Source organism: Motacilla alba, chromosome 22, assembly GCF_015832195.1.
Source record: "Motacilla alba alba isolate MOTALB_02 chromosome 22, Motacilla_alba_V1.0_pri, whole genome shotgun sequence".
In the NCBI taxonomy this organism is placed as follows: Eukaryota; Metazoa; Chordata; class Aves; order Passeriformes; family Motacillidae; genus Motacilla; species Motacilla alba.
In genome coordinates this window covers 2,415,574-2,439,568 of record NC_052037.1, presented here as the reverse complement: position 1 = coordinate 2,439,568, position 23,995 = coordinate 2,415,574, and the positions used below count along the sequence as shown (strand labels likewise).

The 23,995-nt window shown below is 56.1% G+C and overlaps 2 protein-coding genes and 1 long non-coding RNA gene across 5 annotated transcripts; 2 read left to right on the top strand and 1 right to left on the bottom strand.

Annotated features, from left to right (window-relative positions):
- Window positions 1-805: 805 nt before the first annotated feature.
- On the top strand, window positions 806-8,164 carry LOC119710849 (prominin-2-like). The gene is made up of 23 exons (XM_038160313.1): window positions 806-1,174; window positions 1,832-1,881; window positions 1,987-2,189; window positions 2,284-2,404; window positions 2,583-2,646; window positions 2,723-2,812; window positions 2,916-3,115; window positions 3,197-3,271; window positions 3,349-3,412; window positions 3,527-3,686; window positions 3,775-3,927; window positions 4,234-4,357; window positions 4,867-4,958; window positions 5,035-5,119; window positions 5,223-5,369; window positions 5,452-5,523; window positions 5,597-5,689; window positions 5,771-5,824; window positions 6,137-6,217; window positions 6,889-6,957; window positions 7,079-7,168; window positions 7,281-7,387; window positions 7,845-8,164. Exons 1-23 carry the CDS (start codon window positions 955-957, stop codon window positions 7,906-7,908), a joined length of 2,478 nt encoding a protein of 825 aa, XP_038016241.1. The 5' UTR covers window positions 806-954; the 3' UTR covers window positions 7,909-8,164.
- Window positions 8,165-9,048: 884 nt separating this feature from the next.
- On the bottom strand, window positions 9,049-16,450 carry LOC119710907. Of its 3 annotated transcripts, none has more exons than XR_005259635.1 (4): window positions 15,854-16,450; window positions 9,674-9,797; window positions 9,284-9,335; window positions 9,049-9,194 (listed from the first exon to the last, which is right to left on the bottom strand). It is a non-coding gene; the product is annotated as an uncharacterized LOC119710907 (long non-coding RNA). The 3 variants fall into 3 exon arrangements; XR_005259633.1 differs by lacking the exon at window positions 15,854-16,450 and adding an exon at window positions 12,917-13,109; XR_005259634.1 differs by lacking the exon at window positions 15,854-16,450 and adding an exon at window positions 12,922-13,109.
- Window positions 16,451-17,158: 708 nt separating this feature from the next.
- Window positions 17,159-22,612, top strand: LOC119710906 (major prion protein homolog). Its single transcript, XM_038160434.1, has 2 exons — window positions 17,159-17,245; window positions 20,337-22,612. The coding sequence occupies exon 2, from the start codon at window positions 20,339-20,341 to the stop codon at window positions 21,149-21,151; it is 813 nt and encodes a 270-aa protein (XP_038016362.1). The 5' UTR covers window positions 17,159-17,245; window positions 20,337-20,338; the 3' UTR covers window positions 21,152-22,612.
- Window positions 22,613-23,995: the final 1,383 nt, after the last annotated feature.

Sequence of the window (23,995 nt, the reverse complement as noted above, 5' to 3'; positions counted from 1 at the left end):
GGTGGTGGGGATGAGCCTGGAAAAGAGCCGGCGGCGCCTCCAGCTGGGCGGAAAGCCCCTTTTCCAGAGGCGGGGGGGCAGCGGATTAGCATCAACGCCGCGGAGACCGGGGCGTGGGCAGCGGGCGGAGGGGAAGGGCCGGTCCGACCCGCCCGGCCGAGCCGGGTCGCGGCTCTCGGGATGCCCCGCGGCCGTCTGGGCACAGCGGGGCCGCTCCCCCCGCGCACACCGAGAGATCAGGTTGGACCTCCTGCGCTGCGAGCCCAGCCTGTAATTAGAGCCCGAGCCGTGCCGGCGAGTGGGATCCGGGCCCTGGGAAGGAGCCGCGGGGTGCGGGACAGGCGCTGGCTGAGGCTGGAGAGCTCCTCTCACACCCGCCTGGGCCCCTGAGCCCCTCTCCGCGTGCTCCTCCTGATTCTGTCGCCCTGGTGCTGCCCCAGCTCTCGGGATGCTTTTCCAAAGCGCGATTCTGACCCCCCGGGTGCCCCATCCCCACACGAGCGTCCCCCCGCGAGGGCATTCCCGCCCCCCAGGCGATGCCCCAAATCCCAAATCCCTCCTGCCAAGCTGTGGTGGGGTCCAGCCCAAGGAGAGGGGGTTCAGCACCCCCCCGTCCCCCTCCCCAAAACCCCGGGGAGGCTTCGCCGCGGCTTTGGGGACATGCCTCGACAGCGGGGACCCCGCGGCGGTGACTCAGGGATGCCGGGGCTTGCGAAACAAGCCCGGGATGATTTTGGGAGACGCCTCCGCGCAGCCCCGCCAAGCCCAGCCGCCCCGGGGAGCCCGTCGGGGGGGGGGGAACAAGCCACGGCAGCGTCTGGGCTTTGCTGACCCGTCAGGCAGGTTTCCCGCAGCTGCAGCCCAGCCGGAGCGAGCCGTGCGGGGCCGGCGATGCCGCTGCTGCCGCTCGCAGGCTGAGCGAGCCCCGGCTGCGCGCTGGCCACCGCCGGAGCCATGCGGGCGGCCGGGCTGCTGCTGGGCTGGGCGATGCTGCTGCGAGGGGCCGGCGGGCAGCAGTGCCAGGCGGGCAGCCCCGCAGGGGTGCTGCGCTTCACCGACAGGCACGCCGAGATCCGGGTGCCGGCGCTGCACCGCGTGCCCAGCTCGCTCGATCCCCTCTACGGGCTCGTCCGGCGCTGCCTGGACCTCATCCAGCAGAACCCGCTGCCCACAGGTGAGCGCCGAGCCGGGGGAAAGGACTCCGGGGTCGTCCAGTCCAGTGGGGCTGCGAAGAAATGGGATTAATTCGGCCGTGTCTTCTTCCTGAGGTTGTTGCTTGTAGCCGGGCCACTCTGAATGGCAGATAAATAATGAATGGCAGAGGGATTCGCCCCAAAATAAATGTTTGTGATAGGTCCGTGAATGTCCCCGTTCCCTGCCTGGGATGCGGATGGGTTAAAAACGGGAGGATCGTTGAGCTAATGGCAGATCTGGAATAATCCAGAAAATTGTCCTGAACCAACTGCAGGGCACTCTGTTTACCAGGGGAAAAAATACAAAGTGAGCATGGGATGGATAAGGATTCCTCACCTCAAGCAAAGCGATTCCACTGCTGCCAGGACTGTGGGTGCTCTGCTGGCTGTGATCCCCACATCCTAGATCAGCTCCAGGGGTCCCCAGGGTTCAGAGGAGGGTCCTGCCCCTGTCCCAGAGCGGCTCCAGGGGTCCCCAGGGTTCAGAAGAGGGTCCTGCCCCTGTCCCAGAGCGGCTCCGGGGGTCCCCAGGGTTCAGAGGAGGGTCCTGCCCCTGTCCCGGTGCTGCTGCCCCGGGAAGGTTGGGGACGCACCGGGTGGGGCCTCCTCTGCCTGTGCCGTGATTCATTTTTTTGCAGAGCTCCTCAGGACAGCCCTGAACGACCCCGGCTCGGTGCGGACATCGCAGGTGAGCCGGGCCGTGGGGCAGGGGATGCCACGGGGACGTTTTCCGCCTGGCACGGGGCGCCTGGAGCTCGGTGCAGAGGTGCCAGCGAGGCTCTCCCGTTGGCAGGTGGTGCAGTACGAGCTGGGCTATGTCGTCTGCGCCGCCGTGGCTCTGCTCTTCACCGTGGCCGTGCCGGTGGCCGGGATGTGCTTCTGCTACTGCCGGAGCCGGCGGCGCTGCGGGGGCCGCCTCCGCGCCCACCGGCGCTCGCTGGGCTGCCGCCGCCGCTGCCTGCTGGCCTGCCTGTCCTTCACGTCCCTCGTCATCCTGTGAGTCCCCCGAATCACCCCCAAAACCCGCGCCGGCCGGGGGGAACCGCGTCCCGCCGGGACCGCGCCGTCACCGCCCGCTCGCTCCCCGCAGGGCCAGCGTCACCTGCGCCTTGGTCACCAGCCAGAGGGTGAAGGGGCAGATGGAGCCGGGGCTGGGGGCCGTGCCCTCCACCCTGCGCACGCTGCGCCAGCACCTCGCCAACGTCCCCCAGGTGGGTCCCCGAGCGGCCTCGCCTGCCCAGGGGTGGCCGCGTCCCCCTCAGGGGTTGGTTTGGCAGGCAGGAGGAGGTGACGTGGCTGCGTTAAAAATGCGTTCCGAATGGCAACGCGAGGCTCCCTCCCCTCCCGGCGGCCGCTGCCCCCGGCTGACCGGCTCCTCTTTGCCGCCAGGGCGTGCAGATGGTGGTGGACAAGTTCGAGGTGCCCCGAAAGCAGATCATCTCCGACCTGGCCGGTGAGCGCGGCGCGGCAGCACCCCGAGCTCGCCCCGGGGACGGCCACGGTGCTGACGGTGCCGCGGTGCCTTGCAGGGCTCAGCCGGAGCGTGGGGCTCTCCATCCACGCGCAGCTCAAGGCCATGACCTACGCGGCGCTGGCCGACCTGCAGGACAGGGCAGCAGGTACGGCCGGAGCGCCGCCGTCACCGGCGCCGCCAGCGGGGCCGAAGCTTCGCCGGGGCTCCGAGCGGAGCGGCGTTTCCTAGCCCTGGGCTTTCTCTTTAAGACCTACAGACCTCGCTGCACCATTTACAGATCGCGCACAGGACGGCGCGGGCGCTGGCGGCGGCGCGGGCCGAGCTGGAGCCGGCGCTGCGGGAGCGGAGGCGCAGCGTGGTCGCGCTCCTCGACGACCCGCGCTGCACCTCCTGCGCCAGCGCCCTGGGCAGGGCACAGGGCCTGCAGCTGGGCGCCGACTACGGCAAGGTGGGCACGGGCTCCCGGTGGCCCCGGTCACCTCCCCACGCCGCCACCCCGGCGCTCACGGGGTCCTTTCTCCGCCCCAAGGTGCCGTCGGTGGAGAAGGTGTTGAAGGCGCTGGCCGGTCTGCCCCGAAGTGACTTTGCGGAGATGATTCGCCAGGTTGGGCGGTCGGGGTGAAGCATGGAGGGGGGTCCAGCACCCGCAGGAGCTGCTCAGCACCCCCTCTTTCCCTGCAGGGCAACGGCACCTTCAACTCCATCCCGGAGCTGGCCGTGGAGAGGATGGCGCGGCTCATCCAGGGTGAGCGGGGCTGCCACACCGAGCGGGGACCTCCCCCACGCGGTGAATCCTTCTGGGGACACGGGGAGGGGTGCGGGGACCACCCAGCCCTCCAGCCCGGCCTTGGCCCCGCAGATCTGCGGGCCGATCTGGCCCGCACGGCGGAGAAGGTGCAGTCCATCGCCGACGGCTTCCCGCTGCCCGACTACACCCGGCCGGCGAGCGAGGCGCTGGCGGAGGCGGAGCAGCGGAGCCAGCCGTACCTGCGGGAGGCGGAGCGCTTCGAGCGCTACAGGTGAGCCCGGGGGCAGCAGAGAAGGGCCCCCGGTGCCTCAGCCCCGCAGCGTCTCGAGGCTGTGCCTCGCCGCTCTTCTTCCCCGCAGGTGGATGGCGGGCACGGTGCTGTGCTCCATCATCCTCCTCATCCTCGCCTGCAACGTGACGGGGATGGCCCTGGGGGCGTACGGGCTTTCCAAGCGGGAGGACCCCAGCGACTACGAGTGCCGAGGAGAGGCCGGCGCCAAGTTCCTCCTGGTGTAAGAGTTTATCGGGGGGCTGCTCCATCTCACACACCCCCCAGAAAAGCCCAAGGGAGGGACTGGGAGAGGTCCCAGCGGAAAAGCTTTTGAAGCCACCGCCTGCGCCGGCAGCTTTGGGAGAAGCTGCTCCTCCCTGGGAGCTGGCAGCTCCCGCTGCCCGGCACTCCCCGCTGCCAGGGCCCTGCCCAGCCCGGCGTGCCCGGGCTCGGGAAGGAGCCGCGGGGCTGCAGCTGGACGGGCAGGTCCCTTCCTGCCCGCTCGGGGCTGCGAAGCCACCGGCCGCGCCTCCTCTCCCTCTTCCAGCGGCGTGGGCTTGGCTTTCCTGTTCTCCTGGCTCCTCATCCTCCTGGTTTTCGCCACCTTCCTGGTCGGGGGCAACATCCAGACGCTGGTTTGCAGGAATTGGGTCAACCAGGAGATTTATAAGGTGGGTGGCCACGCATCCACCCATCGCCCTTGTAAATCTCTCCTTCCGTGCACCCAAACACCTCCAAAGGCTCTGTGTCCTCCCCCTAAACGCAGCTGGAAAAGCCCGGTCCTAGAGCAGAAGATTCAGTTCGGGATTAGCTCCCCGGATTTGCATCATCAGCTGGGAATCGCCTTTGTGCTGTTAATTCACTTCCCAATTGCTGTTCCCCGGTCCTTGGGCACCCCCGGGGTGCTCGGGGTGGGCAGATGGGGGTGATGGGCATGGGAGGGGGATTGGGGCAGTGGGACTGGGGCAGGACTGTCCCCATGGCAGCGCCACACACGGGGCTGTCCCTCCAAACGCACCTGGCCAGGCTCGCAGTGGGAAATGTCCAAATAACCCCAAAATTAGTTCAGGCTGCCATGAGCTCCCCCAGGATACCCCTGCGAGGGCAGAGCACCCCCAGGATGCCTGCTGGGAGTGCCGCTGCCTTACCCCGGCCCTGTTTTTCCTCCCTTTTGTCGCAGTTCATCGACACCCCCGGCAATCTGCCCCCGTCCATGAACCTCACCCGCCAGCTCAACCTCCGGAGGGACTCCAACCTCAGCTCGGCGTACCGGTGAGCGCCGCAGGAGCCGCCCCGTGCCGCCAGGGCAGCTTTGGGGTCCCTCCGCCGACGCCCCTCTGCCTTCCAGGGAGTGCAAGAGCGGCGCGGGGCTCTGGGAGGTGCTGCAGCTCGACAGCTCCTACGAGCTGGATGAGCACCTGAAAACCCCGCAGGTGAGGCCCGGCTCCAGCCGGAGCTGCTGGCGGCGGCAGGGGGACGCAGGGGCTTTCCTGGGGTTCCTGGGAGCCCCGCAGAACGCCCCGTCCCACCCTGCAGTACACGGCTGACTTCCAAAAACGCCTGGGAGACTTCACGGCGGACCTGGGGGACGTGCGGCTGCTCCGCAGCGAGGGCAGGCAGGACCTGGAGACCTTCGCCCGCAGCGGGGTGGACGAGGTGGACTACGGGCGCTTCCAGGAGGAGGTGAGGGTGCTCGCCGTGAGCCAGGCCCGCTGCGGGGCGTGCGGCTGCATTTTGGGCAGCCCCCGACTCCGTTTCCCCGCAGATGAAGATCCCCGTGGTGCAGACCAGCCTGCCCGGCTTGGCGAGGAGCCTGGAGGGGCTGCAGAAGATGCAGGTGAGCGGTGGGGCGGGCAGAGGGGGAGCCCTCGGTGGCCACGGGGCCGGGCTGACCCCGCTGTGCCCCGCAGAGGAACGGCACGGTGGCCGGGCGGCTCGCAGCGGAGGCCAGGGCGCTGTGGCACATGCAGAACTCCACGGTGCAGTCGCAGGAGGCTTTGGTGGTGAGTCCGTGCTGGGCTGGTGGCACCTCCTTGAAAGGGACAACGAGGTTTCTGAGCCTTTCTCACCTCCCCGTCCCGCAGGCAAAGCTGGAGGAAAGCGTCCAGTTCCTCTCCCGCTTGGCACCGCACCTCAAGGTACTCACGCGTCTCTTCCAGCCCCAAAAAACTCGTGGTGCTCCATGGGTCCCATCTGCCAAAAAAAAATACAGCTGCAGGGTGATGGGAGAGCCAGGAGAAACGCCAGCCAGGAGAACTGGTCCCCTTTAGGGATTAGATTTGCTGCCACAAACCAGAAATCGCCCTATAAAGGGGTTTTCCTGCTCAGGGCACATCCCCTTTCCCTGCCGGGCACCCAGACCCAATTTGGGGCTGCTCCCTGCACCCCTCGGGCTCCCACCCCGCTGCTCTGGGCCCTGAGGATGCTCTGCCCTCGCTGTGCTTCCCCAGGAGCGGGTGAGGAGGACGCTGGCCACCACGGCTTCGGTGGAAGCCCGGCTGCCCCTGCAGGCCCAGCAGATCCTGCGGCAGGTGAGGCGCGGCTGGGCGAACCGGCGGGGGCCGAATCCCCCGCAGCCGGGAGGGAAGAGGGAGAGGAGGGCACCGGGAGCCTTCAGCCCTCGTTTGCCAGCCTGCGTTAGCCCGGAGAGAGGCTGGAGCTGGGCTGGGGAGTGCGGGGATGGAGAAATGCGGGGATGGAGCCGGGATGGGGAATGCGGGGGATGGAGCCGGGATGGGAAAATGCGGGGATGGGAAAATGCGGGGATGGAGCCGGGATGGAGCCGGGATGGGGAACTGCGGGGATGGAGCCGGGATGGGGAATGCGGGGATGGAGCCGGGATGGGAAAATGCGGGGATGGAGCCGGGATGGAGAAATGCGGGGATGGAGGAATGCGGGGATGGAGCCGGGATGGGGAACTGCGGGGATGGAGGAATGCGGGGATGGAGCCGGGATGGGGAATGCGGGGATGGAGCCGGGATGGGGAATGCGGGGATGGAGCCGGGATGGGGAAATGCGGGGATGGAGCCGAGATGGGGAAATGAGGGGATGGAGGCGGGATGGGAAATGAGGGGATGGAGGCGGGATGGGGAACTGCGGGGATGGGGAGTGCGGGGATGAATCGGAATTGGGAACTGCGCGGTTGAATCCGGGCTGGGAAGTGCGAGGTTCCCTCCACGCTGCCTTCCCTCCCCCTGCCCAGGAGCTCGGCTGCTTCACCAGGAAGGAGCTGCGCTATTTCGCCCAGTACCTCAACTGGGTCGGGCAGACGGTGAGCGCTCCCCGTCACCCCGCGGGGATTTTTGGGGTCCAGGAGCCCCCACGGATCGCCCCCGGGAGCAAAATGCACGCCAGCAGCCCGGCGTGATGCTCGTCTCCTCTCCTCGTTGCAGCTGCGGGAGGACGTGGCTTCGTGCCAGCCGCTGGCCACGGCCCTGGACAACGGGCGGGTCATCCTGTGCGACCGCATCGCTGAGCCCTGGGTAAGGATCCCCCTCCGCGGGGCTCCGGGGAGCGGCTGCGGGACAACCGGGGCTCCCCGAACCCCTCCGGGGCCCCGGGGCTGCCCCTCAGCCCGGTGGCTTCTCCTCGCAGAACGCCTTCTGGTTCAGCCTGGGCTGCTGCACCTTCTTCCTCATCCCCAGCATCATCTTCGCCGTCAGGCTCACCAAACACTTCCGCCCCATCCGCAACCGCCTCATGTGAGGGGCGGGCGGCGACGGGGGACACCGGGGACGGGGGGGACACCGGGGGCGAGGGGGACACCGGGGACGAGGGGGACACCGGGGATGAGGGGGACACCGGGGGCGAGGGGGACACCGGGGGTCGAGGGGGACACCGGGGGGACGAGGGGGACACGGGGCAGGAGGAGAAGGAGGTGGGAGGACACGAGGAGCAGGGGGACACGGGGACGAGGGGATGGGAAGGACATGGGGCAGGAGGACAAGAGGACACAGGGACGAGGAGGACAAGAGGATGAGGGGATACGAGGATGGGGAACGAGGGGTTGGGGAACGAGGGGATGGAGAGGACACGGGACAGGAGGACAAGAGGATGAGTGGGATACGGGGACGGGGAGGACACGTGGACGATGGGGACAAGGGAATGGTGTCGTGGATTCCTCCCTGACCATCCCTCTGGGTTTCTCCTCCTCTGCAGCTCCACGGGGTCAGAGGAGACCTGTCCCTTCCACATCCCCCGTGTCACGGCGCTCAAGCTCTAGGACGGGGCTCTGCCGGGTGCGGCGCCCCAGGAGCTGCCACAAACCCAAAAGCACAAACCCCAAACCCGTGCCAAAGCTCCGGATCCCTCCGGCACCTCTCAGGGCTTTGGATCCCCCTGGCGTCTCTTTCTCGGTGTCCTTTGGGGTCTGGCACCCTTCCCGGGCGTGGGGCACCCAGAGATTTGGGGTCTCTGGGGGGCTCCTGGAGCCTGGCTGAAAGGGGAGGCTCCCCCACCCCTCTCACACCCCACAGCAATCCCCCACTCCTGGCACCCCTGGGCCGTGTGGGGCACATTAAAACCCTCCCCAAAAATCTGCCCCCGGCTCTTTTGTTCGCACACTCCATGCTCCCGTTATCCACGGGGAACGGTTCTGAGGGGCTTTGGGGTGAGGGGGCTGCAGGGCTGAGGGGATTTGGGGTGAGGGGAGCCCACAGCAGCGGGGCTTTGGGGTGAGGGGGCTGCAGGGCTGAGGGGACCCCATGGGTTTGGGTTTTAGGGGGACTTCAGGGTTGAGGTTATGGCCCAGGGGGCTCCAGGACTGAGGGGGGGCCATGGCTGACGGGGGCTCTGGAGTCGGGATTGTGGCCAAGGGGGTGACAGGGACATGGGGGGGACAGGGCCAGGCCATGGGGGCTCCAGGACCAAGGACATGGATGGCCCAAACCCCACAGGACCCTCATCTCCATCCCCTAAAAACCCCACTGCAGGGGTGGGCGCTCTCCTGGCCTCGAGGTGCTGTTAATTAGGGCTTAATTAGAGCTGGGCGCTCCGGGCCAAAACTGCAGGTGAAGGAGGAGGTTGGCTGTGGGCACAACCATGGAATGGTTTGGGTTGGAAGGGACATTAAAAATCATCCTGATCCATCCCCTGGCGTGGGCAGGGGGTCCTTTCCCCCATCCCAGCGCTTTATCTCCCAGTCTGTGATTTTTTTTTTGGAGTGAAATTCCTGCTTTTCATCCCGATCCTTCCCCCCCTGCTTTGTCCAACCAGCAGATTATTCACAGAATCCATCCGGGCGTTTGCAGATCCACCAAACGAGGATTTCCCTCCCCGTAAACTCTGCCCGCTGAGAGAGAAATGCCCCGTTTTGATGCATTATTTATGGTTTTGTTTATTTTATGATAGGCTCTTCCTACCCACAGCCAGCGGCAGTAAAAACACCTGCTTCATGCATTATTCAGGTTATTGCTGCCCGGCGTTCCAAGCAGCTCCTCGGCCTGCAGAGGTCAGCACTGGAAGGGTTTTCTCCAAAGGGATTTACAGGGGGAACCCCAAAAGGACCATCTGATGGCACCAAAAATCAGCGTTAAGACGGAGGAATTTGGGGTCAGAGGGGGTTGTGGTGGGGAGAGGAGTGTGGAAAATGTTCGTACCTGGGGTTCAGCCAGGAAATAAAAAGCTCCCAGCTGGATGAATCTTGGAGGCCTAAAGCCACAAAATTCTGAGATAATTAGAAGAAGAGGTTTGCCTTATTTAAAAAATATATAATAAATTAATGCAATAATAATTTTATAACTTTATTTTATAAATGTATTTAAAATTTTTGTTTTATAAATTTATTTTTTCCTAATTTCTTTTATAAATTCATTTCTTATAATCATTTTTTACACCCTCCAGAGCAGTGCCATATTTTAAGTCCTGTAATCCCCACTTGGTGGTGCAGGAGAGCAAAAAGGGATTATGGGCTTGAAATGTTAAATAGCATAAAAGCAATAATGTTTACCCAGTCCATCCCGCTGATTAAATAAATCACAGAGACAAACCTGGAGTTGTTCAGGCTGGGAAAGAACTCTGAGGTCATGCAACCCAGTGGGTTTGCAAAGAAATGGGATTCATTCAGCTGCCTCTTCTTCCTGAGGTTGTTGCTTGTAGCTGGGCCTCTCTAAACTGCAGATAAATAATGAATGGCAGAGGGATTCGCCCCAAAATAAATCTGGGATAGGTCATGAATGTCCGTGTTCCTTGCCTGGGATGTGGATGGGTTAAAAACGGGAGGATCCTTGAGTTAATGGCAAATCCCCCAGGAATAATCCAGAAAATTGTCCTGAACCAGCTGCAGGGCACTCTGTTTACCCGGGGAAGGAAATAAAACAGAAGGATGAGCTGGATAATGATTCCTCACCTCAAGCAGAGGAGGATTTATGATTAACCCGCAGCCCCAGGATTTATGATTAACGTGCAGTTAATCCCACCCTCACAGAGGCACCTTGTCTCCTCTTTATTACTCGTGTTGATAAATTAAAGACTGAAATCAGCTCATTAATGGATTTTTTTCATGATTTGGTGTCTCCTCTGTCAGAGGGGTTTGGTTTTTTTCTATCTCAGCTTGGATCTATGTTCTCTGAGGTGTTTTTTTCCTCTATCTCACTTGAACTGGATCTGGGTTCTTTGACTAGTTGTTTTTTTCCTTTTTTTTGTTTTTTTTCTCTCTCTTTTTTTTTTTTTTTTTTTCTCTACCTCAGTTTATCTGGATCTCTGTTCTCTGAGGTGTTTGTTCCTCTATCTCACTTTATCTGGATCTGGGTTCTTTGAGTTGTTTTTTTCCCCTCCATATCACTTTATCTAGATTTGGGTTCTCTGTGATGTTTTTCCCTCTATCTCACTTTATCTCTGTGTTCTTTACCTTCCAAGCCCTTAACCAACTGGCGTTGATTCAACCACTTCCCTTCTCCAACCCCCCTTGGAATTCAGCCCCTCACCTCACCCCTGCTGCCCCGGGAAGGTTCAATAATCCATAAATAATCAATAATTCAGAGGGCTGCAGCTCTGGCAGCTCTGCTCAGCCCAGGTGCTGCTGCCCAGCTCCTATTCCAGGCCACAAATTGTTCATAAATTTGCATTTCAGTGCACAAATTGTTCATAAATTTCCTATTTCAGGGCACAAATTGTTAATAAATTTGCATTTCAGTGTACAAATTGTTCATAAATTTGCTATTTCAGGGCACAAATTGTTCTTCTCTATTCCCGGAACAGAGGAGAAATGCAGGAAAAGTCCAGCCAGGATCAGCTCATTCCTGCCATTGTGACAGCACTCAATTTCCCCATTCTTACTCCATTTCCCCTGATTTTTCTCCCTGGTTTTCATTGAGCACCAGCCTCCTTTTCTTCTCCACAAAAAGCATCCGTGACCTCTTCCATCCATTTTTCTCATCATCCCCTAAAAACAGCTCGGGAAGCTGAGACACAAAGCAGCTGCTGGGGGCAGTCGTGAGGAATTTCATCCCCAAAATGTTCCAGCTGCTGTGAAGCTCCGAGGGAATCCACCACAGCAAGGCCTCACAAAATGCAGTTTTTCCTAAAAAAATCCCAGTTTTCCTGGGTAAAACCCCTTGGAACCACAGCTGCCATCAAGCTCTCAGGGAATCCACCTCACAAAATGCAGTTTTTCCTAAAAAACCCCAATTTTCCTGGATAAAACCCTGTGGAACCCCAGCTGCTGTGAAGCTCTGAGGGAATCCACCTCACAAAATGCAGTTTTTCCTAAAAAAATCCCAGTTTTCCTGGATAAAACCCCTTGGAACCACAGCTGCCATCAAGCTCTGAGGGAATCCAGCCTGTTAACACCTCACAAAATGCAGTTTTTCCTTTAAAAACCCCAATTTTCCTGGATAAAACCCTGTGGAACCCCAGCTGCCATCAAGCTCCGAGGGAATCCACCATGTTAACACCTCACAAAATGCAGTTTTTCCTTAAAAACTCCCAATTTTCCTGGATAAAACCCTGTGGAACCCCAGCTGCTGTGAAGCTCTGAGGAAATCTGCCATGGCAAGGCCTCACAAAATGCAGTTTTTCCTAAAAATTCCCAATTTTCCTGGATAAAACCCTTTGGAACCCCAGCTGCCGTGAAGCCCTGAGGAAATCCAGCACAGCAAGGCCTCACAAAATGCAGTTTTTCCTTTAAAAATCCCAATTTTCCTCAATAAAAACCTTTGGAACCCCAGCTGCCATCAAGCTCTCAGGGAATCCACCTCACAGAATGCAGTTTTTCCTTTAAAAATCCCAATTTTCCTGGGTAAAACCCCTTGGAACCCGTTAAGCTCAGCCTAGCTAAGCCTGCGCGCTGGCTCTGAGCCGGGTTTATCTCCAGCAGCCGCTCCTGCATCCCCCGGTAACCATGGCAACGGCCCCGTGCCCATGGCAACCCCCGGAGCATCCTCGGTGGCAAAGCTTTGCCTCGCGGGGCCTGCCAGGATCAAAGGATTTGGGATTTAGTGATGGATTAATAGAAATAAAATAAAATAAAATAAAATAAAATAAAATAAAATAAAATAAAATAAAATAAAATAAAATAAAATAAAATAAAATAAAATAAAATAAAATAAAATAAAATACCTGCCAGGATCAAAGGATTTGGGATTTAGTGATGGATTAATAGAAATAAAATAAAATAAAATAAAATAAAATAAAATAAAATAAAATAAAATACAATAAAATAAAATAAAATAAAATAAAATACCTGCCAGGATCAAAGGATTTGGGATTTAGTGATGGATTAATATAAATAAAATAATATAATATAATATAATATAATATAATATAAATGTATAATATGTCATATAATACAATAATACAGTATATATAATTAATTAATTGACTTATTTTTTTAAATTATTACAAGGTTTTAAAATTATTTCCCTTATTTTTAAAAATAATTAATTAATTAACTCATTTTACAAAATATTACTTCGTTTTAACATCATTTCTCTGTTTCAGTCTATCTCTTAACTTTAAAAAAAAATTAAAATTTTAATTAAAATCTGCTTTTTTTTGGGGGGGGGGGGGTTCAGCTTTTCCCAGCTCACCCCAAACCCCTTTGTCCCAGGAAAAATCCGATTTTTCCTGCCTTTTTCCTGCCTTTTTTTTTTTTTTCCTGCCCAGCCCAAAGTTTCAATTCCGAATTTGCCGGGTCCCCGGAATCCCTGAGCTGCCCGTGACTCACAATCCCAAATAATCCCAGAATGAGCGGCAGCTCCCGGGCCCGCCCCGGGTTATTCTCGGGCTCTGACCTCACCCGGAGTCACCCGATGGCACCCGGATCCTCCCAGGGGATGGCGGCGCTGGGCATCCCAGAGAAACGCCAGGAAATTCCAAAGAAACGCCAGGAAATTCCAAATAAAATGGAGGAAATGCAAAATAAAAGGGAGAAAATTCAAAATAAAGGGAGAAAATTCAAAATAAATGGGAGAAAATTCAAAATAAAAGGGAGAAAATTCAAAATAAAAGGGAGAAAATTCAAAATAAAAGGGAGAAAATTCAAAATAAAGGGAGAAAATTCAAAATAAAGGGAGAAAATGCAAAATAAAGGGAGAAAATTCAAAATAAATGGGAGAAAATGCAAAATAAAAGGGAGAAAATTCAAAATATAAGGGAGAAAATTCAAAATAAAAGGGAGGAAATTCAAAATAAAAGGGAGAAAATTCAAAATAAAAGGGAGAAAGTTCCAAAGAAACGGGAGAAAAGGGGAGGAAAAGAAAGGAAAAGCTCCCTGTGAGTCATGCCCTGCTCCGAGAGGGAAAAATCCGATTTTCCTGCCAAGGAGGCGGCGGGGGGTGGGATTTCGGGGCAGTTTCTGGGAATCCCGGCAGTTCTGGGAACGGAGCTCCGGGCAGGAACGCCGGGGGAGCTCCGGAACGCGGGGCTGGGTTTGTTCCAGCGGGAAAAGGAGATTTCTCAGCACAAGGAGCCCTTCCGGAGGCTTCTCCCAGGCACAGCAGGCAGTTGTTGGGGCTCTTGTTCCCAGGCACGCCAGAGTTATTTATTTATTTTTATTTTTTATTTTTATTTTTATTTATAATTTTTTAATTTTTATTTTTATCTTAATTTTAATTTTAATTTTAATTTTAATTTATATTTATTATTTTATATTTCTGTTTCTATTTTTATTAATTTTAATTTTAATTTTAATTTTAATTTTAATTTTAATTTTAATTTCTATTTTTATTTTTATTTTTATTTTTATTTATAATTTTTATCTTTATTTTTATTTTATTTTTATTTTTATTTTTATTTTAATCTCCAGTGCTGGGCTGGAGCTGGAGCAGCTGCATTTTTGGGGCCCTGCAGGTGATGCCAGGCTGGACGTGGCACCCCGGGTAAGGAGCTTACCCCGTGGGGCAGGGCTCAGCTCGGCCCTAAGCGGATTGGAGCAGCTCCAGGGACGTTTTTAACCCTGGGGATGAAGATTCCCGACCCTAAAATAAAAATAACCCCAGTTATAACCCCGTGAATAAACATTTCTAACCCTAAAATCAAAATAACCCCATTTTTAAACCCACGGATAAAGATTTCTAACCCTAATGAATGAACATTTATAACCCCAAGGAATGAACAATTTTTAACCCCATGGATGGACATTTTAACCCCAATGGATGAATATTTTTAACCCAAATGGATTAACATTTTTAACCCCAATAAATGAACATTTTAACCCCAATGGATGAACATTTTAACCCCAATAAATGAACATTTTTAACCCCAATAAATGAACATTTTAACCCCAATGGATGAACATTTTATCTCCAATAAATGAACATTTTTAACCCCAATAAATGAACATTTTTAACCCCAATAAATGAACATTTTAACCCCAATGGATGAACATTTTTAACCCAAATCAAGGAACATTTTAACTCCAATAAATGAACATTTGAACCGCAGTGGGTCAAACATTCACCCTCCCTTTGCCAAGCCAGGGCCGGGTGAACAAAAACATCTCCAAGGAACCCAAGCGACCAAACCCAACCCGAAATCAATGAGAGGCCGCGCGGGAGGTGAACTTTCCTCCCTCCCCAGACCACGGGGCAGCGTTTCCTGCCAAGAACCCATCCCGGGAACCCAGCAGGGCTGGCCCAGGGCTCGTCTCCCCCTGCAGAGCAGCTCCTGCTCGAGCCTGAGAGGGATTTTACCCCGGGATGCCAAAAACCCATCCCGGGAACCACGGCAGGGCTCATCTCCACCTGCAGAGCAGCTCCTGCCTTGAGCCTAAAAGGGATTTTACCCCGGGATGCCAAAAACCCATCCTAGGAACCACGGCAGGGCTGGCCCAGGGCTCGTTTCCACCTGCAGAGCAGCTCCTGCCTCGAGGCTGAGAAGGATTTTACCCTGGTGTGCCAAAAACCCATTAAGGAGCCGCCCCGGATGAGCTGGTGGGGAAGCTTCAGCCCTGATGACTTCCCCAGCCAATTAAAAATTCATTAATGAGCCGTGCTCCCGATCGATGCGCAGCTGGGCGCTCACGGAGTGTCTCCGTTTCTGCAAACAGAATTTCTGCTGCCTGAAAAAACAAACAAAAGCTTTATTTTTCAGCCTCAGCCACGGTTTGCAGTAAATGCTCTTTTCAGATAAATTGTTTGCCCTTGGTGTTGTTGTTGTTCTCCTGGAATTATCACAGTAAAGCCCTGATTTTTAGATTGATGTAGGATTAATTCAGGCCCCGCTCATGGTTTCCTCCTTTTCCTGGCATGGCGTTTAAACCCGATATTTATATTTTGAAATATTTGGATGTTTGAAAACAAACAGATATTTAAACCCAAACCAGGCGGTCGGGAGCCGTTCCACGCACAGAATAAATTCCTCCTGTAGGGCAGGCCTTCCCCAGCCCCACAGGGCTCAATCCTGGATTAACATTTCTGTTTTCCCATTTCCCTGCCAGGGGGAAAAAAAAACCCCTTTAATTTATTTAAACATAACCCAGATGGATCGCAGGAGGCAAAATCCCTTTTCCGTCCAGATGTGGCCCAGGATGGTCAATCCTGGCCCAGCTGTTTTGGGGTGTGTCAAAATCATAAAATCTTGGAATTTGGGTCAGAAGGGACCTTAAACCTCCCAGGTGTGCTCCGAGCCGGCCCTGGACACCCCCTGGGAAACCCTAAAAGTTGGGAAAACCCTAAAAATGGGGAACTCCCCAGTTCTGGTCTCTGTATATTCCACTTCTGTATCCTTACCCTCCAAAAAAAACCCATTCTTGCCCTCCCGTGGGATTTTTGGGTTGTTTTCCGTGGCAGTTTCAGGATTCTGGACACAAACTGAGATGGCAGGAGCGAGTTCTGGATAAAATCCAGAATAAAATAAAATCCAACTGCTGCAGCATCCCAAGATTTTGAAATCAGCCTCAACCGTGACAATTCTTCCATAAAACCATCCGTGCTCTGCGGTTCTCCAGGATTTTAACTCAGCCCCAAACCTTGATATTTCTTCCATAAAACCATCCGTGCTCTGCAGTTTTCCAAGATTTATAAATCAACCCCAGGCCCTGATATTCCTCAGAATAAAATCCAGCTGCTGCGATATTCCAAGATTTTAAATCAGCTTCAAACCCTGATAATTCTTCCATGAAATCATCCGTGGGCTGCAGTTCTCCAGGATTTTATAATCATCCTCAAACCCTGATTATTCTTCAATCAAACCATCCAGGTGCTGAGGTTTTCCAAGGCTTTATCACCATCCTCAAACCCTGATAATTCTTCCATGAAATCATCCATGGGCTGCAATTTCCCCAGATTTTATAACCAGCCTCAAACCCTGATATTTCTCCCATAAAACCATCCGTGCTCTGCAGTATTCCAGGATTTTATCATCACCCTCAAATCTTGATATTTCTTCAAAAAAAAATCATCCATGCTCTGCAGTTTTCCAGGATTTTAAATCAGCCCCAAACCCTGACATTTCTCTCATAAAACCATCCGTGCTCTGCGGTTTCCCAGGATTTAAATCAGCTTCAAACCCTGATATTTCTTCCATAAGATGATCCATGTTCTGCAGTTTTCCAGGATTTTATAATCACCCTCAAACCCTGACATTTCTCCCATAAAACCATCCGTGCTCTGCAGTGTTCCAAGGTTTTATCACCATCCTCAAACCCTGATATTTCTTCCATAAAATCATCCGTGCTCTGCAGTTTTCCAGGATTTTAAATCAGCCCCAAACCCTGATATTTCTTCAATCAAACCATCCATGCTCTGCAGTACTCCAAGGTTTTATCACCATCCTCAAACCCTGATATTTCTTCCATAAAATCATCCGTGCTCTGCGGCTCCCCAGGATTTTACCTCAGCCCCAAGCCCCGACAATTCCCCGATCCAGCCCCGGAACCCCCCGGTTTTGGGGGCTCTCCCTCGGCTGCTCCGTCCCCCCGCGCCCGGGGATGCTTTGGGGTGACGCCGGGGCTTTCGGGGAGCCGCGCGGGGTTTTCCCCGGGGAAGGGGGCGGATGCCGATGATGATGATGGTGATGATGGTGATGGTGAGGGATGCAGCTCCTCCCTCTCGCTATTTATTGCTGCGCGGAGCTGCGCGGCTGGATCACCTCGGAGCGAGCGGGCAGCGCCCTCCCAGCCGGTGAGTACCGGGGAAAAACGGGATGGAGGGGCTCCGGGAGGGATAAACCCAGCGGCCAGGGGGGGTTAAACCCCGGGGGAGCGGGGCTGCCTCTTTTCCTGACCAAAAAAATCGACATTTCCAGCGGCTCCTTAAAAGCCAGCGCCCTGCTCCTGCCCGGCTCTTGTTTACTCAGCCTTTACTCACCATCGGGAATTTCTTCTCCGAGGGTTCTGCCTTCCCCTGGCCGCCGGCTGCTCCCCCATTGTCCGGGGAAGTGAAAAACAAAGGGGCGAGGGGGACATTTCTAAACCTAGGGGTGACATTTTGGGCGAAATTCCGATTTAATTTCCATTTCGCAGAGCCCCAGGCCGGAATTTTCAGCCCGGGAGGGTCCGGACTCCCCCATCCCCGAGCATCTTCCCACCTCCACCTTCCCCACCTCCCCGGGGACGTCCCCAGGGTTATTTCCAGGGTTATTTTGGCACCTGGGTGTTGGTGTTTTTTTCCCCTCCGAGGCGAAACCTCCTCCTCGCCAAGGCTGAGTAATTGCTGCTCGCAGCCTCCATTTTCCGCTGGGGGAGCGCAGGGCTCCTCCAGCGCCGGTGGAAATCGCTCCTGCCACAAACCGCCCGAATTAATTCCTCATTTCCAGCATCCGCCGGGAGGGCGAATCTAGGGGCAGGAAGGTTAAAGAATAAAAATAAAAATAAAAATAAATCCCGGCGAAGTCACTCGAGCTGTAATTTAATATTAACACCACGGCCAGGCCATAAATAGCATTTCCCAGCAGAAAATGCAGCTCCGAGAGAAATCTTCTCTCTTCTCCGAGAGAAATCTGGGATCTTTCTGGGGCAAAATCCCCGATTCTCAGGAGGCAGCTCCTTCAGGGCCACCTGAATTAATTCCTCATTTCCAGCGTCTGCCGGGAGGGCGAATCTAGGGAAGGAAGGTTAAAAAAATAAAAATAAAAATAAAAATAAAAATAAAAATAAAAATAAAAATAAAAATAAAAATAAAAATAAATCCCAGCGAAGTCACTCGAGCTGTAATTTAATATTAACACCACGGCCAGGCCATAAATAGCATTTCCCAGCAGAAAATGCAGCTCCGAGAGAAATCTTCTCTCTTCTCCGAGAGAAATCTGGGATCTTTCTGGGGCAAAATCCCTGATTCTCAGGAGGCAGCTCCTCCAGGGCTTTGGCCAGGGAGCTCATTTATTTGGGGCGAAGCTCCTGGCTTGCTAATTAGCGCCCGGATCCTGTTTATCGAGCTCTGAAGGCAATTAGAGGAGCGGCTCAGCGCTGCCAGGCGCTGCAATATCTCAAGATCCCCGAATCCGCCCCAAACCCCGTGATTTCCTCCACAAAACCATCGCAGGGCTCTGCCAGAACCCCTCTCCAACCAGGCTTTTTAATTTTTAATTCAAGCCACGGCCTGATTTTTAACCCCTCGGGGCTCACAGCGGGGAGCGACGCCTCCAAGAAATATTAAATATTTAAATTTTAATATTTTAAAATCCCCAATCCTCTGGGTTTTCCTCCTCCTCGGCTCCTTTTGCCGGGCACCCGAGGAGCCGGTTGTTTTTCCCTGCCTTTTGGGCTATTTTTAACCCCCCTGATCTCATCCCTGCCCCCAGCGGGTGGGTGCTGCGGGGGCGAGGGAGGCAGAGAACCCAAAGCCGCTCCTCGAGCCCGGATTTTTCCACGATTCGAATCCCAGAGCTGGAATTCCTGCCCCTCGCAGGCTCCGTCCATCCCCCCCGAGCTTTTATCAGGGCCTCGAGAACGATCCCAACCCAAACCACGCCGCTTGAAGGGCCTTTAATTCAAACATTCCTGGGCTTAAAACCAGATTTTCACAGGGCAGGGGCGGAAAAAGCGTCGCCGAGGAACCCAAAGAGATGGATTTGCTTTTTGTGGCCCACAAATCCGTGTCCAGGGGGCACCAGGAGAATTTCTGCCTTCGGCAGGGGCTCCTTTGGCCTTTTTGGCTCTGGAAAGTTCGGCATCTCCTGCCTGCATCCAGATTATTCCTGGGGTAGCTCCATAATCGCTGCAAAAAAACAAATTTAGGGCCCAAACCGAATGATTTCGTGCTGTAGCAGGAGCAGGAAGGCGCATCCAGGGATGCTGAAACACCCACCCACACCGAGGATGCTCCTCTCGGGGGATTTTTGGGGGCAGCTCAGCCTCGGGCAGGGTGGAAAATCCCTTTCTTCCCCTTTTTATCGCGCATTAAAGCCAGGGCAGCAGCGACTCGGTGCCCTTGGCACTGCCAGGAGGCAGCAAAGGGCTGTGGCAGCTCGGCCTTTTTGGTTTCTTTGGTCTTTTGAGGTGTTTTCCAAAGGATTTGCAGCCCCGGTGGTGGGGATTGTCCCTTGTCCGGATTATGCATGCAGGGGTGGGAATGGGATTTATTCCCCCCGGAAATGGGATTTATCCCCTCTGGAAATAGGAGAAAGGGGATTTATCCCCCCTGGAAATGGGGGAAATGGGATTTATCCCCCCTGGAAATGGGAGAAAGGGGATTTATCCCCCCTGGAAATGGGGGAAATGGGATTTATCCCCCCTGGAGTTGGGATTTATCCCCCGGGCAGGGTGGGACATGCCCGGAATGCCAGCAGCAAACTGGCACTCACCGAGTCACTGGATGCTGGCAAACTCTGAATCCCAAAAACGCCCGTTGATTAACAGGAATTGGGGTAAAACGCGCTGAATTTGGGAAAAGAACCCCCCGGGCCAGGCTGGGCGTTGCCCTCCCTGCTCCGGGCTTGGGCTGGATCCATCCTGGGCGCGGGTGGTGGCACTGGGTCCATCCTGGGCATGGGTGGTGGCACTGGATCCATCCCTGGCACTGGATCCATCCCTGGCACGGGTGGTGGCCCTGGATCCATCCCTGGCACGGGTGGTGGCACTGGGTCCATCCCGGGCGCGGGTGGTGGCACTGGGTCCATCCTGGGTGCGGGTGGTGGCACTGGATCCATCCCGGGCACGGGTGGTGGCACTGGGTCCATCCCGGGCGCGGGTGGTGGCACTGGATCCATCCCGGGCATGGGTGGTGGCACTGGGTCCATCCAGGCCCTGCCCTGACGCTGTCCTTGTCCCCGCAGCCATGGCCCGGCTCCTCGGCACCTCCTGCCTGCTGCTGCTGCTGCTCCTGGGCGTCTGCACCGACCTCGCCTCCGGCAAGAAGGGCAAAGGCAAACCCGGCGGGGGCGGCTGGGGCACGGGGAGCCGCCAGCCCAGCTACCCCCGCCAGCCCGGCTACCCCCAGAACCCCGGCTACCCGCACAACCCGGGCTACCCCCACAACCCGGGCTATCCCCACAACCCGGGCTACCCCCACAACCCCGGCTACCCCCACAACCCCGGCTACCCGGGCTGGGGCCAGGGCTACAACCCGTCCAGCGGAGGGACTTACCACCAGAAGCCGTGGAAGGCGCCGAAGCCCAAGACCAACTTCAAGCACGTGGCGGGGGCGGCGGCGGCGGGCGCCGTGGTGGGGGGCTTGGGGGGCTACGCCATGGGCAGGGTGATGTCGGGCATGCACTACAGCTTCGACAGCCCCGACGAGTACCGCTGGTGGAACGAGAACGCCGCGCGCTACCCCAACCAGGTCTACTACCGCGACTACCGCGACCAGCGCGGCCGCCCCGTGCCGCAGGACGTCTTCGTGGCCGACTGCTTCAACATCACCGTCACCGAGCACAACATCGGCCCCGCCGCCAGGAAGAACGCCTCGGAGGCCGGCGCGGCCCTCAACCAGACCGAGGCGGAGCTGGAGACGCGCGTGGTGACCAAGGTGATCCGCGAGATGTGCATCCAGCAGTACCAGGAGTACCGGCTGGCCTCGGGCGCGCGGCCTCGCCTCGCCGACGCCTCGCTGGCCGCCCTGCTGCTCCTCGTGCTCTTCGCCCTGCACTAGAGCGCCCCGCGCCGTCCCGGTGTCACCCGTGTCCCCGTGGGGTCGCCCCGCCCCGCCCCGCTCTCGCTTGGTTTCGGTGAGGAGCCCCCGGGGCGCTGCCCGGCGCCTCCGGTTCAGGCAGTGGGATGAAAATTTCTTTTTTCTGCCCCAAAAGCGGCCCCGGGATGGTGCTGGAGCCCAGAACCGCGGCCTTCGCCTCCTCCTCCTCCTCGGGGCCACCCCGAGAGGGACCAGGCAGAGGGGAGCTCTCCTCGGCCCTGCAGGAGCGTTTCCAAAAATCCTCTTTGTTGACGGGCAGGGATTGACCTCGGCCCCCAGCCACCCCCTGGGGGTCTCGCAGGGGGGGTTCTCAAGCTGCCAGGTTGCAATTTGAACCCTTCCATCCCAAAAAAAAAAAGCCCCTTCCCCGTGTACATAAGGAGCTGCCACTCCCCACCCTGCATGCTGCAACAAGCCCCTGCAGCAACGCACCCCAATAAAGTCATTTTTTACTCCCTGTCCCAGCGAGGCCGAGGCACCGGTCGGTCTTTAGGGGCAGAAAGTGCTGCTGAATGCCCCAAACTCCCCCCAAAACGGTGTCACAGCCCGAGAAAAAAGCTAGCTGGGGTGCTCCGGGTGACAAGCCCCGTTCACGCTTCAGCGCCTGGACCTAAAGGACGTTAAAATGCAGCACGAAGGATTCTCAGGGGGTCGGGCGCGTGGCAAGAGACTGAAAGCTGCTGAACCACGCCGGTCCAGCAAAGGGCACCGGGAAAAACGGGCCTGGGGAGGGAGATGCTTTAAAAAAAAGTCACATTTGTGAGGGATTCCTTTGCCCTGTGGAAGCAGCGGGTGGAATTCTTGCTTCTCGCGCGGACGCTGGGCTGGGGGCGAGCTGTAACACCCGTGGCGCTGCGTTTAACCTCTCGTGCGCTTTATTTTTGCGAGGCACTGAATAACACTGTCCTAAATGAGATTTATTTTTTTTCTTTTTTTGCATCGGTGTGAGCTAAGTGAGGATCTATATTATATATAAATATCTATCAGCGGAGAGAAAGGAAGCCTTTCAGGACAGCCACCGGCAAAGCAGGGCTTTGAGGTGCCCCGTCCTTCGCGACACGCGGATGTTTTGTAACCCCCCCCGTCACGCTGCATGCCCGGGATTTGCCGTGCTGAGCCTTTTCTAAGTGTTCCACGTCTGGTACAAATTAAAACGGATCAAGCCAAGGTTGCCCGGCAGCCTCCTTCGTGCGCGGGCCCCGCGGCATTTCCCGCATTTCTGCATTTTCTGCATTTCCTGCATTTCCGCCCTCTCCTGAGGGAGCTTTTGTTCCCTTCCAGCACCAAATGTGGCCCAAACCCCAGGGTCCCGGTTAACCTCTTCTCCTCCCCTGCTCCCCCCCGTGGCATCGCTGCAGTCCAGGAGGTGTTTTCTAACTTCTGTCTAATTCTAGTTTCTGTTCTAATAAAGGAGTTTTTACATTTGCTGTTTCGGTGGCGTTCAGCCCGACCCAAGCCCTGCTTCCCCGTGGGATCCTGGACGCTTTATCGTGGAATCCTGGAGTGGGTTGGGTTGGGAGGGGCCTTAAATCCCATCCAGTGCCACCCCTGCCGTGGCAGGGACAATTCCCGCCGTCCCAGGTGGCTCCAGCCTGGCCTGGGGACACTTCCAGGGATGGAGCAGCCCCAGCTTCCCTGGGAATTCCATCCCAGCCCCTCTCCACCCTCATCCCATCCCAAAATCCCATCAAATCTCCCCTTTCCCAGTGGGAAGCCATTCCCTGGGTCCTGCCCCTCCATCCCTTATCCCAAATCCCTCCCCAGCTCTCCTGGAGCTCCTTCAGGCCCTGGAATGTGCTGGAAGCTCTCCCTGGAATTTCCCTTCTCCAGGTGACCATTCCCAGCTCTCCCTGGATCCAGGTGACCATTCTCACCTCTCCCTTCTCCAGGTGACCATTCCCAGCTCTCCCTTCTCCTGGTGACCATTCCCAGCTCTCCCTTCTCCTGGTGACCATTCCCACCTCTCCCTTCTCCAGGTGACCATTCCCAGCTCTCCCTGGATCCTTCTCCAGGTGCCCATTCCCAGCTCTCCCTGGATCCAAGTGACCATTCCCAGCTCTCCCTGGATCCTGGTGACCATTCCCAGCTCTCCCAGCCCGGCTCCAGCTCTGGGCTCCCCCCAGCAGCTCCACGTGCTCCAGGTGGGCTCCCAGCCCTGCAGGTGAGGTCTCACCTGAGCGGGCCGAGGGGCAGAACCCCCCCGGAGCTGCTGCTCTGCCCGGCTGGGTGCAAATGGCTCTCAGTGGGATTTATTTCCATTTATTTGCTGGGTGCAAATGGCTCTCAGTGGGATTTATTTCCATTTATTTCCATTTATTTGCTGGGTGCAAATGGCTCTCAATGCGATTTATTTCCATTTATTTGCTGGGTGCAAATGGCTCTCAATGCAATTTATTTCCATTTATTTGCATTTCACCACCGCAGGACCCCCCCAAATCAGGAAGGGAAAAAAAACCCCTTCGCCTCATCCAAAGGAAGGAGGAAAAAAAAGAATGGATTTTAAAATCCCACATTTCCCGAGATGAACTCATGGATATTTCCTGGAAGAGGCTCCCAGCACTTGCATGAACTCCCTTGGGGTGGGTTTGACCTCAGCAGCAGCAGAACCACAAATGTCTCATTTTTAACCCCAAACCCTTCAAATCCCTCCCTCCCAGCCCTGGGAAACACATTGGCAATGCTCAGAGGAGCTCAAAAAGAACATTTTCCCCTCCCTGCACATGCAGTGCCCCGGTTTTTTAACCCCCCAGGGGGGTTTAGGGTGATTTTTGGAGCTCAGCAGGGAGGTCAGAACTTTCCTGGCTC

What these genes read in the sequence shown, in the direction of transcription:
- LOC119710849 (XM_038160313.1), top strand. Translation starts at nt 955, where the DNA reads ATGCGGGCGGCCGGGCTGCTGCTGGGCTGGGCGATGCTGCTGCGAGGG. An exon ending in TGGGCGCCGACTACGGCAAG is followed by an intron (nt 3,116 to 3,196) that starts GTGGGCACGGGC and finishes CTCCGCCCCAAG; the next exon opens with GTGCCGTCGGTGGAGAAGGT. An exon ending in ACGGGCGCTTCCAGGAGGAG is followed by an intron (nt 5,370 to 5,451) that starts GTGAGGGTGCTC and finishes GTTTCCCCGCAG; the next exon opens with ATGAAGATCCCCGTGGTGCA.
- LOC119710906 (XM_038160434.1), top strand. Translation starts at nt 20,339, where the DNA reads ATGGCCCGGCTCCTCGGCACCTCCTGCCTGCTGCTGCTGCTGCTCCTG.